This window comes from Amborella trichopoda, chromosome 6 (genome assembly GCF_054954075.1).
Source record: "Amborella trichopoda isolate Santa Cruz 75 chromosome 6, AtrichopodaSantaCruz75HAP2 v2.0, whole genome shotgun sequence".
Taxonomy (NCBI): Eukaryota; Viridiplantae; Streptophyta; class Magnoliopsida; order Amborellales; family Amborellaceae; genus Amborella; species Amborella trichopoda.
Genome location: NC_142341.1, coordinates 14,275,567 through 14,293,758, shown reverse-complemented (window position 1 = coordinate 14,293,758; position 18,192 = coordinate 14,275,567). Strand labels below are relative to the sequence as shown.

The window sequence follows — 18,192 nt, the reverse complement described above, 5'->3', positions numbered from 1 at the left end:
AGGCGCGGTGCTGCTGGTGAAAATCCCTATCTTGCTCTGGAACCTTCCGATATGATATCCAAAAGTTTCAGGGTGTGACAAAGTTTGTAAAATAGACTTATAAAGTTGGAAAAAGTTAATATAAGGATGCTACCTTATAATGTAGAACCTCAAAAACCCACCTTATAATGTAGAACCTCAAAAACCCACCCGAAAATGTAGTTTTAATGTTGAAAAACCCTTTAATCGATCTTCTAGTCTCGTAATCGAGATGTACGATTATAAAAAATAAAAAAATTTAAATCTCAAAAATAATATATTTTTCAATATGTTATCTATACCGCCCATTTACAAATTTTTTATATGTTTATAAATCTACTTGATTTTAACCATTTTTAAAATTAAAAAGTTTATAATTAGATATAAAAATAGATTTTAAGATAATCTTAAGAATATTTTACATCAAAATTATTTACTATGATAAAATTTGAAGCTGCACCTTACCTCTACACCTACGGATGCATCCGTATCCAATCTGCAACCTTATTTCAAAATTTATTTTTACATCTAATTATAAAATTTTAAATTTCAAAAATAGTTAAAATCAAATAAATCTTGAAAATAGACCCTATAGATAATATGTTGTAAAATACAGTATTATTGAGACTTAAAATCTTTTTATTTTTCATGGTCATATATCTCAATGTCGAGATGATCAATCAAAGGGTTTTTCAATATTAAAACTACCTTTTCCAATGGATTTTTGAGGTGCATCCACAATTCTACATGTTAAGGTTGCAACCTTATGTAAACTTTTATTCCATATAATAAAGGATCCGGTTTCTATGGAAATATAATTTTGAGATGGATTTTTGGACTTAATTTTTTAGGGCATATAATCTCTAATATGGAATTTATGAATAAACAAATATATTTATAAAATTAAAAATAATAATTTTATTAAAAAACATTTGCACAGGTAGTTTCAATTATTTTTATATGGACCTCTAATTTGTATCCATCTTTAAGATGGATGCCTCATACCTCAGGATCGCATATATAAAAATGCGGTTCAACTCGTATGAAACAATTTTTCTATAATAAATGCAGCTAGCGAATTTTTCATTTAATAGTCAAAATTAATTACAACCACCTTGTACCAATGATAAATGATCCTGCGTTTCCTTTAAATTGCGCCTACGACCAAAATATTTCGAAATTTTTCCTCTTCGTCAAGATCAAGAAACATTTATGGATTTAGAACCCTGAAGATTAGGCATCTTCGGCACCTATCTCGATATTTGATGTGCACTAGCCATCTTAAATGAAGCTAAACTTGTGACACCGTGATAGGAGCTTCATATGTCGTTTTAGTTACAGATTTGAAAGCATCTCAAATTTTGTATCGGAGGGGCGGATCATTCACATATGTTTGTGTTGGATCTGGATTGGCGATCATGATTGGATCTGGATTAGTCTAAATCGGTAATTCAGAAAAATATTAAAAATAAATAAAATAAAATAAAAACTAAAATATAGGTTTATAGGGTGGAGATTTAGAATTGGCTTAAAAACATGTGTTAAAAAAATAAAAAAAATGATAAAAAGAATTAGAATAAAAATATATAAATATCTAAAAGGGGTTTTAGGCAGGGAGCCAAGCCCGGACCTATTTCATTCTGAAACTAGTTTGGTACATATTGATTATCATTTGGATTGACAATATAAATTGGAAATTGTTGGGTTTTAAAAGACTGGATTTGAAGAAGGGGATTTTTTTTCTTTTTCTTTTTCTTTTTCTTTTTAGTAGTTCATGTGTGGAATTGAACTTGAGATGTAGCATTGTTAGATGATAGGGATTTTGTTATGCCTTAGTGGTACCAAGTACTTTTGTATCCTCGTTTATCATAAATTTCATTTGACCTTTATTAAATCAATTAAAGCAAAAGAAAAAAAAGAAACGAATATAGTTTGGGAAAAACAATGCGTGGCTCTCAGCTGTTTGTATTTTGGATGATTGAAGACCCAATAAATGTCAAATCCATCATCTTGACCCTTGAAATAAAGATCTTAAAAAACAAAGATTAAAGTCCTAAAAATGCTCCATCTTTAATATCTTTTCTATTAATAATTTGGACCATCCATTTCTATAACCCTGGTTTGGTTAGATTCACATTATTTTAAGGGTAATAAATCCATGTTTCTACTGTTGAAATGGACTTGCAAAGGTTTAGAATTTTTTTTGCATCCTTGATCCATTAAAAAGTAGAAATTTTTCACAATGTATAGATGATGATACGAAGTTGTTCCCAAGTGAATCAATGATTGAAACAATTTTTTTTTTGTGGATCATAGAGATGAATAAATATGATATGACATATAAATCTCCACGAGCATGTTAGACCACCAAATCTTTTCCATTTCACAATAAGCTTACTTTTGAAAAGGTACTCTCAAGTTTGAAAAATCTGAGTTTTTGCCCGGCTTATGCTTCTAAGGTGACTTCTTTCGTATTCCTCTTTTACTTTCTCTTTAATTATTCTCTTTGTTCTTTCTTTTTAAATTTTTGCCCTTCTCCTTTTATTAATTGCAAATGTTCATACTTGAGCCTGTCCAAAAAAAATTCTAAAAAAATAAAAATAATAATAATAATTATTATTATTATAATAATAATGAAAAACTAGAATTAGCTTTTAACCATGAAAAAAGTTCATATAGAGCCGAGGCTCTAAACAATCAAATTAGAGCCCACTGATTGAAAAACCAACCAATACCTTAGCTAGTCCAATCCAAAGCAGCAACGTTTGAGTGTTGTCAAAAAGTAGGTTAAAACCAATATTTGACAGGCCAAACAAGCCAATATTGACCGATTAGACTGGGAGAATAAAGTTAAGTAATTTTTGCACTATATTTTATATTTTTCAATTATTATCTTAGCTTTTATTCATTAAAATTGGATCTAAATGGATCTTGGCAATCGGACCAATTGACTTTACCCATTACTAATTCAGTGCAATTTTAATAACACTTGGTTAAGCGTTTTTTGGTAACAACCATTCATTCATGAAATTCGAGCTCCCTCCATATATTAACAGTTTTAGACCATGTTTGTTCGGTCGAACTATTCATGAATAACGCCAGTTTCTCTCCCTTCCTAAGTTAAAAATGTCATAACACACTTTCTTTTAGCTTTATTTTCAAATTAACCACCTTAAGAACGAATTATCAAGGTGCCCAGACCGAGCCTACATGTATGACATTGGACCACAAAGGAGGTCAATGTGTGTGCCTTTCCAAAAAAAGATCATCGCTCCTGCATGCATAGGCATGGCATCTTAGAGGCACCTACTCATGCATGACAAATAAATGTGTTTACAGATGATACTCTTGGCTAATCAACTTGGGCTTTAGTACTCCTCAACTATCCATACGATAGGGGTGTGGCGAAACCAATATTGATGCACTGAAGTTAAGCATGCTTGGGCAAAAGTAGCACCAGAATGAGTGACCTTCCGAAGAATAATATTAGGATGTCCTTGTACTGTAGGGTCTCTACTGATTCAACCAAAAAAAACCATTCAGTAAAAGTCACCCTAAGATCCAAAAATGGGTGTTGATTGCTTGAGGCTCCCCAAAGGAGTTACCGAGCTTGACATGCTAGACAAACACAATTCAAATTCAAAGCATGAGGGAACTTTTCAATTAAGATAAGGATGTTGACATACTTGGATTTAGTTTAGCATGTGTATGGAGCTCATACTATGACAGTTCTCATCAATTTGGCTCTTAGAAAATGTGTTTAATCATCATCATAATCCAAGCTTATCCCAATTAATCGGAATCATTAATATGTTTAATTAATGATAAAAAAGAAAGAAAGAAAGAAAATAAGCTCTCTCACAAATAAAGATAAGCTTTTTCACACAACAATATGGCAATTACATAAAAAGTACATAGAAACAAGAGAAAATTATGTTGATATCCCCCAAAATTAGTTTTCCTATTTTACAATTATACTGTTTTTTTCTTTTTTCTTCTCCCAAATTTGCCGCCACTTCGAAATTCAAGATCAAAGTGACAATTATTTTTCTACTTTAAATTTTCAAAATCCAAAATAAAAACCTCCATATACAAAGTCAAATGTAACTTCGAATCACTTGCTTTGTATGCAAGAAGCCAAACATTGGACCTTCAAAATGATAAAATGGTTGTCACTTAGAGTCTTGAAACACCGAAGTGAAAACTTGAGAATTTAGAGAAATAAAAAAAAAAAAGAATACTCACATATAAAAAAAATTGAGAAATATTTATTTAATAATGTTAATTTTCATGACATTAACATAAATTTCTCTAGAAAAAAATGTTTTAAATAAATCAAGTGGTGACCCAAATCATCCATTTGGAAAACTGGTCCAAATCAACAAACCAAAGGTCCAAATCGAGGAATCAATCAAATCCAGCCCTAAAACATTTTTAGAAAAATACCAAAATTCATTATGACTTTTTTGGGTTTCCAAAAAAAAGGATAATGCATTATGAATGTTCATTATCTTGAAAAATACATGAATGGAGAATGATTTCATGCAAGGTTGTATAGTAATATAATACAACCACACTTCTAAAAAATCATATTTATTACATTTGTATAACCCCAAGTTTTGCACTCCTTTCATCCCAATAATCAATATCAAAAAAATAAAATTCAATTTGCATCCTAGATATAGTCAAAATGAGCACCCTCCAACAATGAATCTCGACAATCTATTTGGTGAATTTCAAGATTCAAAATCACCTTTTTAATTTTTCTAGCATTATTAATCTAATGATACTAAAGCAATCTAAAAATTTTGAAAACAAAAAAAAAACCTTCTAAAGCTTTAATCTAAGCATCTCATTAAAATAGACAGCCTATATTAGATGGGCTCAAAAAACACATTTTGGAATGTATTTTCAATTTTTTCTTTTTTGTGATTGTTCAATATATTTAAAAATTGGGTTAAATAAATGGATCTAACATTGCTTTTGAAGGTTGTTGCATTATATTACTATACAAACCTCCGATAAGTATTGAGCTATTTGAATGTATGTTGGCCATTTAATACTCGAGGGTCTAAAAATTCGTGTTGAAGATAACTTCTTTTTTCAAAAATTAGATTTTGCTATTGAAACGAATTGGGTCCAAAATCCATCGCAAAAATGAACTTTTAAGGGGACTCGTAGAATTCCTGTCCGTAAGTTAATGATAGCTTCCTCTGATTCTTCATACCTCTTGCTTACCAAATAAAACAACGATGCTATTTTTGCCCAAATTCAAACGCTGTCCAGAGAGTTTCATTTTACCAGAGGGTCGAAAATTTGAAATCTAAACTTTTCCGATTGCATATTCATGCATGCTGGACCGAAAAACTTGACTTTGAAGTTTGAATGGTCTTGAAAATTTCGATAAGATTACACCCAAGTAGAACCTGAAAAAACAACAATATCTCCACTCCTAACAAGGTCAATCCCCTCCAGCTCCTTTTCACTATTCTTCTGACATTTTCATGATCATAAAACAAACTTAAAATTCCATGCCTCAAGTTCAAATACAATCTTATGGGGTCCAATTATGATGCAAATGGAGGCTAGGCAGGCCTCTAAGCATGCCCAGTACAATGATGTCTCTGCTTTTAGCCGTTTGGAATGAACTTCTCTTCCACCTGCTTGGTGAATTTAACTCTGGCCAGTTGCGCTCTCTGTTTACCCAACCCATGAATAATACTTTCAGTTGGTAAACTTTACAAGGCTTTAAAATATCATATTACAGGGGATACCAGAGCTAGAACCCAACTAATTTGAACCCAATTAATTTTGAAGAAAATTACGGCCAATATTTTATTTTTTAAGAAAATAATTGATTTGAAAAGCAAGAGGCTAATGCCTACTTTTGAGACAAGTTTGGCTAAAACGTGAAACCAAATGTGATAAAAACAAATATCTTTAGCATAAAATGGGGCGAATCAACGACTAAATTTCTCAAGTAAACCAATTCTGATAAGGGAGAGAAAAGAGACTTACAGTGCTTCTGGTGTGGAGGTTTAGTTTGCGGGTCATCTCCCTGAGACGGTTTTTAGCCAATTCCTCTGTTTTAGAGATCTGCCTAAGCATCCTCCTCACCTGTTAACAGAAATGGAGCAAAGAGACTTATTACTGCCATTAGTACAGAGTGCTTATGCATGCAAAATATGCTGTCAAAACTTAAAAGGCAAACTATCCTGTATAACGCAACTAAGGTGAAAGTCAGAAACAGATTTCCAGAAACAAAAGGAAAAGCACATCATACACACAGTGAGCAGGATCCACTATCTGTTCTCAAGATAGATGGTGGAGATGGACCATAGTTCATATCACAGATATATGCACATTTCATCACCACCATCAGTCATCCAGAGAACAGATGGTGGATGTCCTTCCATGTATGATACATACACAGAATATGTATGATATACTTTCCCATAATTGCAAAAGCTAAGACCGCTGAATATTGGACTATCAAACCAATTGAAACTAACATTCAAGTCTCATGTGAAACTACCTGCGATACAGCGATCATAGAAACCTCAGTTCGGCCAGGTACAAGAGAAATATGTTTCTCCATTAAATTTCTCACACACATGAACTCCTTCATCAACTCCGCAATGACTTCTTCAATATTTTGCATCTGCTTTCGATAGAAATCACAAGCTCTCTCTGCTTGAGAGTGAAAACATGCACAATCCGCACACAAACAGAGCCCTTTGCACACTTGTACATCAGACGTCAGTCCACCCTTTGAAGGAGCAGGAAAAGACTTCTCCAAATGAGCAAAACCTTCTTGTTGAGACATAGGGCATTGGGATTGTGTAACTTCCACTGACAGTGGAGCAATTGGATTATCAGGACAAGGGCAAGTGGAAGGAGTATCAAGAATAAGGAATTGATCTGGGAAAAGGGGAGCAGGCTGTCTATCCAATCTAGATGAGCGAAAGCAAGGTGGGTTTGGTATTTTAATAGACCGTGAAGTGTTGTTTAATTCAGGTTGCAAGGTAATGCAGTCCTTTGCATTCCTATGAAAATCAGGCTTCCTAGAAGACTTAGTTTCAAGGATAACTGTGTTATCAGTAGAAATTGAGGCTTCCATGTCATTAGCAAGTACATGCTTTTCAGATACAGAATTTTCCATATATTGAGACACAGGGAAGGTGGTTTTTGTATTGGCCTTTAATGGAGATGAAGCAAACAGGGTTTCAATACCAGGGCAAGTGCCAGGAGTGATTAGAGCACAGATTTGATCATGGATAAGGGAACCAGACTGACCATCCAAGCTAAATAGCCTGGAAGCTGGTGGGTTTGGGATTTCAAAAGAATGAGAAATCTGGTTCCATGTTGACTTGGAAGGTGGGGTTATGAAATCTTTCTCAGATAATGCATCATTTTTATTGAAATCAGGCTTCTCAGGTGGAACAGCACCAAGGGTGACTGTGTCAGTTTTACTAGAAGAAATTAAAGTTTCTATGTCACTTTCAAGAATAGGTTTTTCTGATATAGGAATTTCCTTGTATCTAGACAAAGTGAAGTCAGTTTGTGCATTTACCATTGATTGCTGTGGAACCATTGGGGTTGCAGTACTAGGACAAGTACCAGGAGTATCAAGAATAGGGATTTGGTCTTGGATAAAGGAATTGAGATCGTCATCCAAGCTAAAAAGATGTGAGAGTGGTGAGTTTGAAACTTCACACTTGTCAATATTGGTCAATATACGTGGTGGATTAGGGCATTCCTTTGCAGACCGTTCATCATTTCTATGGAAATCAGGCTTCTCAGATAGAATGGCTTCAAGGTTCCGTGAGTTATCAGAAGTAATTGAAGGTTCAATGTCATAACCAAGTCTGGTATTTCCTGATACAGAAGTTTCCGCAAATTTGGATGAAGGGCAGCCACTTTGTGCAGTAGCAGTTGATGTGTTTGGGACAGATGAGTTCTCAAAACCAGGGCAAGTACTATGAGTATCCAGAAAAGGGGACAGGTCTTGGGCAAGGGAACCAAGCTGACCATCTAGAATTGAGCAAGGTTTTGGTAGTTCAAATGAGTGTGGGAGATTGTTCCATGTTAATTTGGATGTTGGGTTTGTGCAACACTTTGCAGATAACAGATCGTTTCTATTGAAATCAGGCTTCTCAGATGGCATAGCTTCAAGGATTAGTGAGTGACCAGAAGAAACTGAAGCTTCCATGTCGTGAACAAGCATGGGTTTTTCTGACAATGAAATTTCAGAATGGTTTGCTTGATTTTGGCACTTCTCTTCGTGAGAATCAGAAGGAGAGATAAGAGGTTCAAAACCCTCCAAGTTTTGGGTTGGTGAAGTTTTCTCATGGTTATTGTTAGGAGGTGTCGCCTCTGGAACATCTTGTTCGCATCCATCTGTAGGGTCTTTGAAAGAATGCAGGTACGTCATGTCATTCCAAGGTTGAATTTTTGAAACACCTGCATCACATTGATTTTCAGAAGCAAAACTATGAAGTATTTGAAAAGAATTGATAAGCAAAAGAATCAAGAAACAACATCCAGAAAAAAAAACTGCAGAACAATCAGTAAAGTGTTGAAAAGCAAGACAACCCTTCTGAACAAATTGTGAGATTATCACGCATACAGACTGATGAGCAAAACCACCTTTGGTACAAATTGTGAAGGGATATTATACTATACCTGTATCATTTCCTTCAGTTAAAGCAGCAGATGGCCTCATAGTTACATAAGCAGGGGAATTGGAGCTGTGCACTATCCTCAGACTCGAACAAGGAGTAAGCACCTGTAAATGAGTCTCATTCATTAGAACAAACAAACTTGTGAGAGTCCAAAGGCGTAAACCACCGATAAAATTTATTTTGACCTGCTCCACCATTTAGATATACGTTATTTTGAAACTACTTCGAATAAAATATTTACTCTATCTCAGGAGTCAGACCTGCACATGATTGATCAAGATGTTGATGATTGCAGCACTACATCCCAACTTTGAATCCTAAAGGTGAATTACCACAAAACAAAGAAAAAAAAAAGAAGGAAATCTCTTGATCCTATGCTATAAGCATTTCCAAGTTATGTATGCCAAAGCATTTGAGCCAAAGTTATTACATTCCAAGTACTGATCCACAAAAACTGTCAATAAATTACATTGGAATTGCAACTGGCTTCATCCATAGTATCCAATTCTTCATTCATTTTATTTGCAACTAAAGAAAAACATTTATCACTTAAACCGCAAAATTAGGCCATTGTAGTACTTCCTTTGACTGAAGTATCAGCTAAAACAGTTATCTGATCAAATAGATATCTGGTGGCTTTGTTTCATAAACACAACACACAGATGTTTCTCCATTTATCTATGAATTGTTTGAGATTAATTTACTTACTGAGTTTTTCCCTGCAATAAATCCAGCACCAATAATATCTACTTGATTCTTAGTAGTAGAAACTTCACCAATTGAACTCATAAGCCTTAAATCTGTCTCAGATCTCTCAGAGCCTACTTCTGATGAAATCATACCATCAAATTCAGAATGGCATGGAACCTGTAGAATCTCAGCCGTCAAAACACTGTTGATCATGCTCTCAAGCCCTATATCTGTCTCAGACTTCTCAGAAACAGCATCAGACGAATTGGGACATTCAATCTCGGCAGAAACAGCATCCGATAAATCTGGACCATTGATCTTGGGCTTCTCTATGACATTTTGGAAGCTTTCATCACCACTAATGGAAGGTTGGGAGAAAACTCTCCTTGTTCTGAGATCCTTCACCAAGGATAAGCTACATTTATCTTCAATACTCTGCAACTCTCTTGATCTTTTAATCACTCTCTCTTTAGAGTGATTTCCCTTGCGATCTGGTCTTTGAAGGCCTGATCGGCTCTTGTGAACAAAAATTTCAGACCTGCTTCGAGTGAAGATCCCTTGAAAAGCTCCCGATCTCATGAATCGATATGCATTTGTGTCCAACTCTTCAGATCTCTCTCTCTTAAGCTTCTTCCTTGTGCTCGGTCTCTCCATTTCGATGTCAATAATGGCTCCCAGTAAGTCCCAAATCTGGAGCTTGTGAGATAAAAGAGTCGACTTTGATTCTAGAGAAAGAAAATGGCAATTGGTTAATGCTGCTCAAAATCTAGGAAGGAGGGAGATAATGAAGATACAGGGACCAGCTGGTTAATACAAATTGGGTTTGGAGAGATAAAATGGTCCCCTATGGAACCTACTCTGGTTCTAGTGCAATAATCGTGCCCGCTCTCTAGTGAGAGAAAATGATTTCTCTTCTGGTTCGAGAGAGAGAGAGAGACTAAAGGCGTGAACAGAGAGAGGCAACGATGTGAGAATATAAATATATGTAGAGAGAGAAAGAGAGAGGGAGAGAGAGAGAGGAACCCTGAGGCGGGAAAAGCAAAAGCATGACAAGGGGCTCCACGTTTTGAATTTTGGCTCCAAAACTAAGAAATGTGGTTTTTTGGTGGGAAACATAAAAGCGAGCGCGAAAATGTAGTATAGCACGTTGGCTGTGGGTCCAGTTCGAAATCTTCCTCAATTCATTCGAAGACAATAAATGAGCGCATATACTATGCTCCCTAGGGAGAATACTGCTCATCGCTTCCCTTGCTCAAAACACCTTAGGATAATTTTTTAATCTAAATTTTGAGAAACACATAATAATTACTAAATGATTATTTCTAAAATAAAATTTTGAATTTTAAGCTTTATGACACTTAAATCTAGCCATTCAAAAATTGGATGGTTTCTATTCAATCTTAATACATAAGTTTTTTTCTAGGGAAAAAGTTTATGTAGAGCCGAGGCTCTAAACAATTAAATTAGAGCCCATCTCAAAAATTTCACTAGAAGAGGTTGTTTTGATGGTCAAATATCCTCAATTTGATCATCTCAACATCAAGGACATGAGAAAAAAAATCGATTTTAAGTTTTAAAAATAGTGCATATAGTAATACATTTTTGGACCGTCAATTTTCAAGATTTTGAAGTTTTCATATATCTACTCAATCTACACTATTTTTTAAGCTTTAAATTCTATAATTGAAGATGAAAAAATATTTTTAGCCTATCACAAAGTTTTTTCATATTGAAACCACATTTCTTGACGCTATTTGAAGGTATGTTTTACTTTGATTGTTTAGAGCCTCAGCTCTATACAAACCACACCATCTTTCTAGTGCATAGAGCGTGTATTTCCGGAATATTTTTTACCAATATTATTCTAGGGAAAATTTATGTGAACCCCATTTTTTGCACCCATTTCTTTGGAAATCCAAGGATTCAAAATTTTTGTGACACCATATGGTTTTTAACTTTTCTATTTTATGCACCTTTTGACCATGTATTATTAACCTAAACAAATAGTAGGATAATGCCCATTAAACAAAAAAAAAAATTTATAATTTTATATAAATATGCTACCTTATAATATAGAACTAGAGATGAACCTCAAAAATCCATCGTAAAAGGTAGTTTTAACAATGAATAACCCTTTGAGTGATCATCTCAACATCGAGATGTGTGACTATGAAAAAAAAAAGATACTTTTTCCTCCTCTCTTCTCCAGTGAGTTTTGAACCCATATCTCTCCAAACCCAATTTGTATCTTCCCCTTCAGCTCTCAAAAGCCTGTAAATATTGACCCAAGACTCCATGACAACATTCCTTCTTACATTAGAGCTCGTTCTGTTAAGATCGAAGCATGGCTTGGCATTTTGATGAGCTGATTGAGCAGGTAGCGAGCTTTGATGGATGTCCCGCGGCTCTATAATTTTAATAACAGGCAGAAGTGAGCTTATAGAAGAGAACATTCGAAATTACAGAACATAAATCCTTCATCCTTAGGAGAACTAGGTGGTCTTTATCATGGTATGAATACTGATGAATTTTTTAGGACAGAAGGAGGAATTTGATTACAGTGAATTTGTTGTGAGAAATTTTACCTGGTCCAAGTTCTGTTATAGAGGTATCTTTAGTTGAATATGATTCATCGTCGAAGGGTGGATCGAGTACTGAAACATGGCTTGAATTCACGTAGTTTGAACTGTTTTCTCTCTCTCTAACTTTTGTTTGGATCCTCCGTTTCTCCCTCTTCCTGAATTTGTTCTTGCAACTAATGGGTTTCTTTGATCGTGGTTCTTAGTCTTTCCTTTCTTCCTCATTTGGGAACTATCCTGAGTCTCTACAGACTTGTGAATTCTAATTTTCTGATTGGATCTTTGGCTAAAGTAAAATCATGTAACGTATGAGGCCATCCTATTAATAAATCGGTATGGGCCAATTGGTCAGATTCTGATATTCTAGCTCAATTTGGGCGGATATGCAAAAATCTATCTCATAATCACAATGGATCCTCCAAAAAACACAGTTTGTGTTGAAATCACCTTTCCTAAGCTTCTTTACAGTGACCCTCTACACTTTTCCCTATTCTTCTTTTATTACAATTCATCTCTAACTGCAAATCGTCAGTGTCCATGACTTTTACCTGAGAATTCCCCTGATTTTCTTCAATTTATTTCCTCTGCGATCTACTCTCTCTCTTCACGAGCACCTCTGGTTCATCCCTTGCTCTCTGCAACTTCTTCTCCCTCTTGACAACCACCTCTTCTTCAAATGTTTTTTTATTGCTTGTCTTTCTCTCTCTAGGCTGTTTTTATTGCCTCTGGTATGTTGAGAGAGAGAGACATTGTAGAGAGTGGGTTTCTGCAACTGGACTTTGGATATCTAGAGAGAGACGGTGTTTTCAGAGAGAGAGAGGCGAGAAGTTAACGGAAAAAAAAATAGTTGGCTAAAATTTAAAAGGGTGTCATGTTACTTTTTATTTGGACGATTAATATTTGGTCATTAGAGGGTTAATGACATAAAAGATAGAGAATTTATATATCGTAAAAAATTATTCTGAATCCTTAGCTCAAATGGCTGCTAGCAGTTTGGGAGCACCGAGAATTTTTTTATTATTCCATGGCTTTTGCCGAAGGGGAAAATAGACACTATCCTCCCCATGGAGGAGCAAATCTTTTAGCTAATTATTAAAAACTTGAATTTGAAAATGAACGGGTCAGTTATAAAAGAGTATCTCTAAACTTCAAAGTGAAAAAAAAAGAAGACAAAAAAGAGAGAAAAAAAGTGAGGTAAGCAACCACTTTATACCATACATTTAACTCGCGCCCGATATATTTTTGGCCTCGGAAACTTTTAGATGGTTTCAAAATCCATATTCAAATTAAGCACTTGAAAATAATAAACATAGATGGTCTAGATAACTTATTATAAGGTATACTATTTTAAAAATTTGGAATTCTCTTTTTTTATCTTTTTATCAATGTCAGATATAGTCATTTGGAAGGTTTTCCAACTTTAAAATACTCTTTCCTACTATATTTTTAAGGGGTGCCTTGCTTTGCACCTTATATAAACATTTTCCAACTTGTATGTAAATATATGAATATGGGATATGTAAGTTAAAGCTATTAAGATGAAATTAAATTAATAACATTTTTAATACTTAATATATATAGTAATTTAATGTACAATAGAGGGTCTTACAATCATGGATTTTTGTGAAGACAGCTATTGTAATTTCGTACAATTATTTATAAAAATTCTCACTATAAGTAAACTTCATAGATTCTTGATTTCTGTTGATTGGAAACAAATTTTTCTTTAGTTGGTGTTAAATCACTACCAAAATTATCTTATGATCATATTCCATTGTAAATTAGTACATCAAATGCAGTAGTGGGACCTAGACCTTTTAGAATGGAAAATGCTTGGCTGATGGAAAGTGAGGTGAGGGATATCATTAGAAATACATGGTGCAACACTATTGTGCAAGGGTGGTGTGGTTTCAAAGTGCATAAGAATTTGTTAAATGTGGAACATCGATTAATTGAGTGGAAGAAGTATTTAAGATTCAATTTTCGCTTCAAACTTGTATTTCTATTTTTTTAATCTCTCATCTATCTAATAATTATTTTTATTTTTTAAAACTCTCTCATCTAAGTTCTATTTGTGTTAAGTTTTCTATGGATGTGCAACAATCAATTCAATACCCAGTATGAGTAATACTGAAAAATACCTTAGCTATTCTGATGAACATAAATAACTTTATCCATTCACTCATTCACACTAATCTCTGTCCACAAAGTTAGTAAATCCACATGCCACAACTCATTATATCAACCTTTGTAATTTGAGGGATTGTGAACTTTATATTATCCTATATATATATATATATATATATATATATATATATATATATATATATATATATATATAGTTAACAACCCCTCAAAATACACATGTTAATGTTAGAAAGGGTTATGATGGATATATTTATAAAAAAATATCATTACGTTTTATTTAAAATTTTATTTTAATAGATAATTTAACTATTAGGCAATAAAAAATTTGAAATTTTTACAAAAATACAATGACTTATTTTGGAAATTAATGTCCTGAAACTTTATTTGTAGAGTGTCATTGTCTTTTAATAAAAAATTCAACTTTACCTCTTATAAAGTTGACAAAAGTATCTCTTATTTTGTAATGATATTTACAAAATTACCCTTACTTAATGATGAACATATCACAACAAATAAATTTTTAAAAAAGATAAACCACAAAGTCAGTAAATCCACCATTCAAAACTCATTCTATCAACCTTTATAATTTGAGGGGTTGCGAACTTTATATTATCCGATATATATATATATATATATATATATATATATATATATATATATATATATATATATATATATATGGGAGTAGATTCAGTATGCCCACTAGCTGATTGCTGCAGTAAACGCCAATGCTCAAATTGAATCTGGGCCGATCTCACGGTCACGACCTCTTTTCGTGTTTGAATTTTAATTTTTTTTCTATAAATCCAAATCACTTGAAATTTTATGCGTATGTTATTCTCATCAAGGCGCACCTAATAAAATTATAAAAAAATATTCCGCAAAAAACAAAATTGATCAAAATACCCCCAAAACTTTAAAGGGGTATTTTGATCAATATTTTTCATGTAAAATATTTTTTTTTATATTTTTTGAAGATTTGCCTATTTTTTATCTACACACGCTCTAAATTTCAATTCATTATGATTTGTAAAAAAAAATTAAAATTCAAACACTATCAAATATCCAAGATCGTCATATCGGCCCACATTCAATTTGGGTTGTTGGCGTTTACTGTAGCAGTACGCCGTTGGGCTGACAGGATCTTTTCCATATATATATATATATATATATATATATATATTATGTCAAAAAAATCTTATTTAGGTTTGGAAAAGCTTTATCTTTTTAACATATACTACCAATCCAGTTTGTCTTTAGGAAGATCTTTAAATGCTTCCAATGTTGTTCTACTGATTTTGAGAAAGTAATAACATCATTAATATAGACGATAACAAACTGGGATAAGGATTGAATATGTTAGTCATAATATTTTGAAACTCGGATGGGGCATTTTTAAGCCCAAAAGGCATCACATTCCATTCATAATATCCAAAATAAACGGTAAATGTTGTTTTATATTGGTCATTTCTATCATTTGGATTTACCAATATCGAGATTTCATATCAAATTTTGAAAAAATTATTACATTATGAAGTCTATTAAGTAAATCCCTTTTATTAGGGATGGGGTATCTTATCCACTTAAGGACTTTATTAAGAGCTTTATAATTTATTACCAATCTGGGTACGCCTCTTTCTATTTCTGTAGCATTTTCAATATAGAAAGCTAGGTAGCTCGAAGGAGAGTGGCTTGGCCTAATTATACCTTTATCCAAGAGTTATTGAATTTATTTGTTACAAATTTCTAATAATCTTCTATTCATTTTTGGTAGGAATAAGTCGTTCATTAAAAGCAGGCTCGTAAGGTAATTATACTACATGTTGTTTCCGGTCCCATAAAGTATTAGGTATATCTGCACAAACTTCTTTTTCAATCTTGCTTTGGAACTCTTTTATTTTCTTTTGAAATTAAGGATTTTCTAATTTTTCACTAATTGTCTTATGTTTTATTCCTTCTTTAAGATGTAATAGGATTTTTTTTTTATTATGTATTTTATCTTTTATTTGATTGTTTTTTTGGAACTTTGGTTTGTCTATAAATTCAAATTTAACCTTGTGGTTGTCAATTTCTGACTCTATTCCAGTTTCATCTAATTTTATTATCGGATAAAGCATATTGAGGAGCGGGGTACCTAATATAATAGGCTGGCTTAGATTTTTTACCACGATAAAAGGCATTATGAAGCAAGTTCCATTATTACATATAGCAGCTTTTGATAACTTATATATATATATATATATATATATATATATATATATATATATGAAAAAGCTGGGGTTAGCCCACTAGCTCATATGAATATATAAGCCCAACGACCCATATTGAATTTGGGCTGATCTGATGACCAAAGATGTCTGGTAGTACTTGATTTTATTTAATTGACTACAAATGCAAATTATTTGAAATTTTAGGTGTATATTCTTTTCATCAAGGCGCATCTAATAAAAATATAAAAAACAATTATTTATGAAAACAAAATGACTTTCGGGGTATTTTGGTTAATTTATTTAATATAAAATATGTTTTTGATATTTTTTTGAAGATTAACCTATTTTTGATGAACACACGTCTAAAATTTCAAGTGATTTGGATTTGTAAAAAAACAATAAAATTCAAACACTACTGCACATCCGTGATCGTCAGATTGGCGCAGATTCAATTTGAGCTGTTGAGCTCATATGTTCATATGAGTCAGTGGGCTAACCCCAACTTTATATATATATATATATATATATATATATATATATATATATATATAATTGTCTATAATAAATATGAAAAGATTGCGGAATTATAAACTATTAGCTGTTGAAGAACAGAAATATAATAGAGAAATACAAATAAAATGATAATTATTGGAAGTACAGAAATGTCAAATATAATCCAAGATGTATGAGTATAATCACAAATCTTAAATGTAAAGATAAATTTAAACTGCATAACTTACTGATTATATATACAGAGACTTGCGAATTTCTTCCACTCAGGAGGATAAAAAGAAGGTAAAGAAGATAGATTACAATCACACATATTACACTAGAGAAGTCATAGAAGTTACCGACTTTAGTGGTATACATGTGTCGATGACTTGAATCTAGACCTACGGTCTAAGTACAGGGTGAAACAGAAGAAGGTAAGAAGAAGAGAAGAGAGAGAGAGAGAGAGAGTATGAGAAACTCTGAAAAGCTATGCTGCTATTGCTGGACTCGCTCTGCTGCTTGAATGTTATCCTTGATGCTCTGATTTGCCTTCGGGGGATCCTTGGTATTTATAGAGGATTGCTGAAGTAGTGGATGTGGCTGAGAATGGTTGCTTCCTCGCGAAGGAATTCTTGTGGCTCTCCTTTGTTGCGTAAGAATAACATTGTCGGTGGTAAAGGAGTACACGTGGCTGAGGTAGAGAGGCTCTGGGCGACTGATGATGATTGATAAGAGATATAGAGAATATTTTGGTTTGTGCGAGCGGCACGTATGAGTCTTCAACGAAGAGGGAAGGGGCACGTCAGTAGATGATGTGACTTCAAACCGTCATATCAGTGAACAGTGATGAAGGAATCTTTACTATGCATTTGTCGCTTCTATTTGAAAAGCATCTTTGTACTATTGAGCTGTCAAATCGGTCAGATGAAGGGAATCTTTTCTTGTTTGTTTATGCAAAGAGAGATAGAAGGGAATCTTTTCAGAAGGATTGAAGGAGTAGACTGTCTTGGGCCGGAGATGTCTTGTCGGGTCGTCGGGTCAGAGATGAACTGTCATTCTGGATCATTCTGGTCTTTGACTGGTCGGGTCGTCGGGTCAGAGATGAACTGTCATTCTGGATCATTCTGGTATTTGACTAAAATCGTCCAATAGGGGATTTCCAGACTGGACCGCTTCATCGGAGGTTGCTGGCCTGGTGGTGTCAGGAGCAAAGACATGTAACAGTGTCTTTTCTATTTCTTCAATCGTGGCATTGGGGTGTGACTGTTTCAGTTTCTTGAGATATGCTGAAAAAGTAGGGAGGCTTACAGTATTATTTGACACAGGTCTGAGAGGTTCAGATTGAGGAGGCATTCTTTTTAATGGTAATGT

At 33.5% G+C, this 18,192-nt stretch overlaps 1 protein-coding gene across 2 annotated transcripts; it reads right to left on the bottom strand.

Annotated features, from left to right (window-relative positions):
* Nucleotides 1-5,373: 5,373 nt before the first annotated feature.
* Nucleotides 5,374-10,443, bottom strand: LOC110007617 (uncharacterized). 2 transcript variants are annotated; one of them, XM_020669730.2, is made up of 5 exons: nucleotides 9,411-10,443; nucleotides 8,704-8,806; nucleotides 6,554-8,481; nucleotides 6,037-6,135; nucleotides 5,374-5,714 (listed from the first exon to the last, which is right to left on the bottom strand). In XM_020669730.2, exons 1-5 carry the CDS (start codon nucleotides 10,044-10,046, stop codon nucleotides 5,649-5,651), a joined length of 2,832 nt encoding a protein of 943 aa, XP_020525389.1. In that variant the 5' UTR covers nucleotides 10,047-10,443; the 3' UTR covers nucleotides 5,374-5,648. The 2 variants fall into 2 exon arrangements, with proteins under 2 accessions (XP_020525389.1, XP_088725902.1); XM_088869776.1 differs by having other exon boundaries at nucleotides 9,545-10,344.
* Nucleotides 10,444-18,192: the final 7,749 nt, after the last annotated feature.

Excerpts from the sequence above, each read along its gene's own strand:
- LOC110007617 (XM_020669730.2), bottom strand. The coding sequence starts at position 10,046 with ATGGAGAGACCGAGCACAAGGAAGAAGCTTAAGAGAGAGAGATCTGAA. Across the intron at positions 8,807-9,410 it reads TTATTGCAGGGAAAAACTCA|GTGCTTACTCCTTGTTCGAG; the intron begins GTAAGTAAATTA and ends ACTCATTTACAG. Across the intron at positions 5,715-6,036 it reads ACCTCCACACCAGAAGCACT|AGAGCGCAACTGGCCAGAGT; the intron begins GTAAGTCTCTTT and ends TTGGGTAAACAG.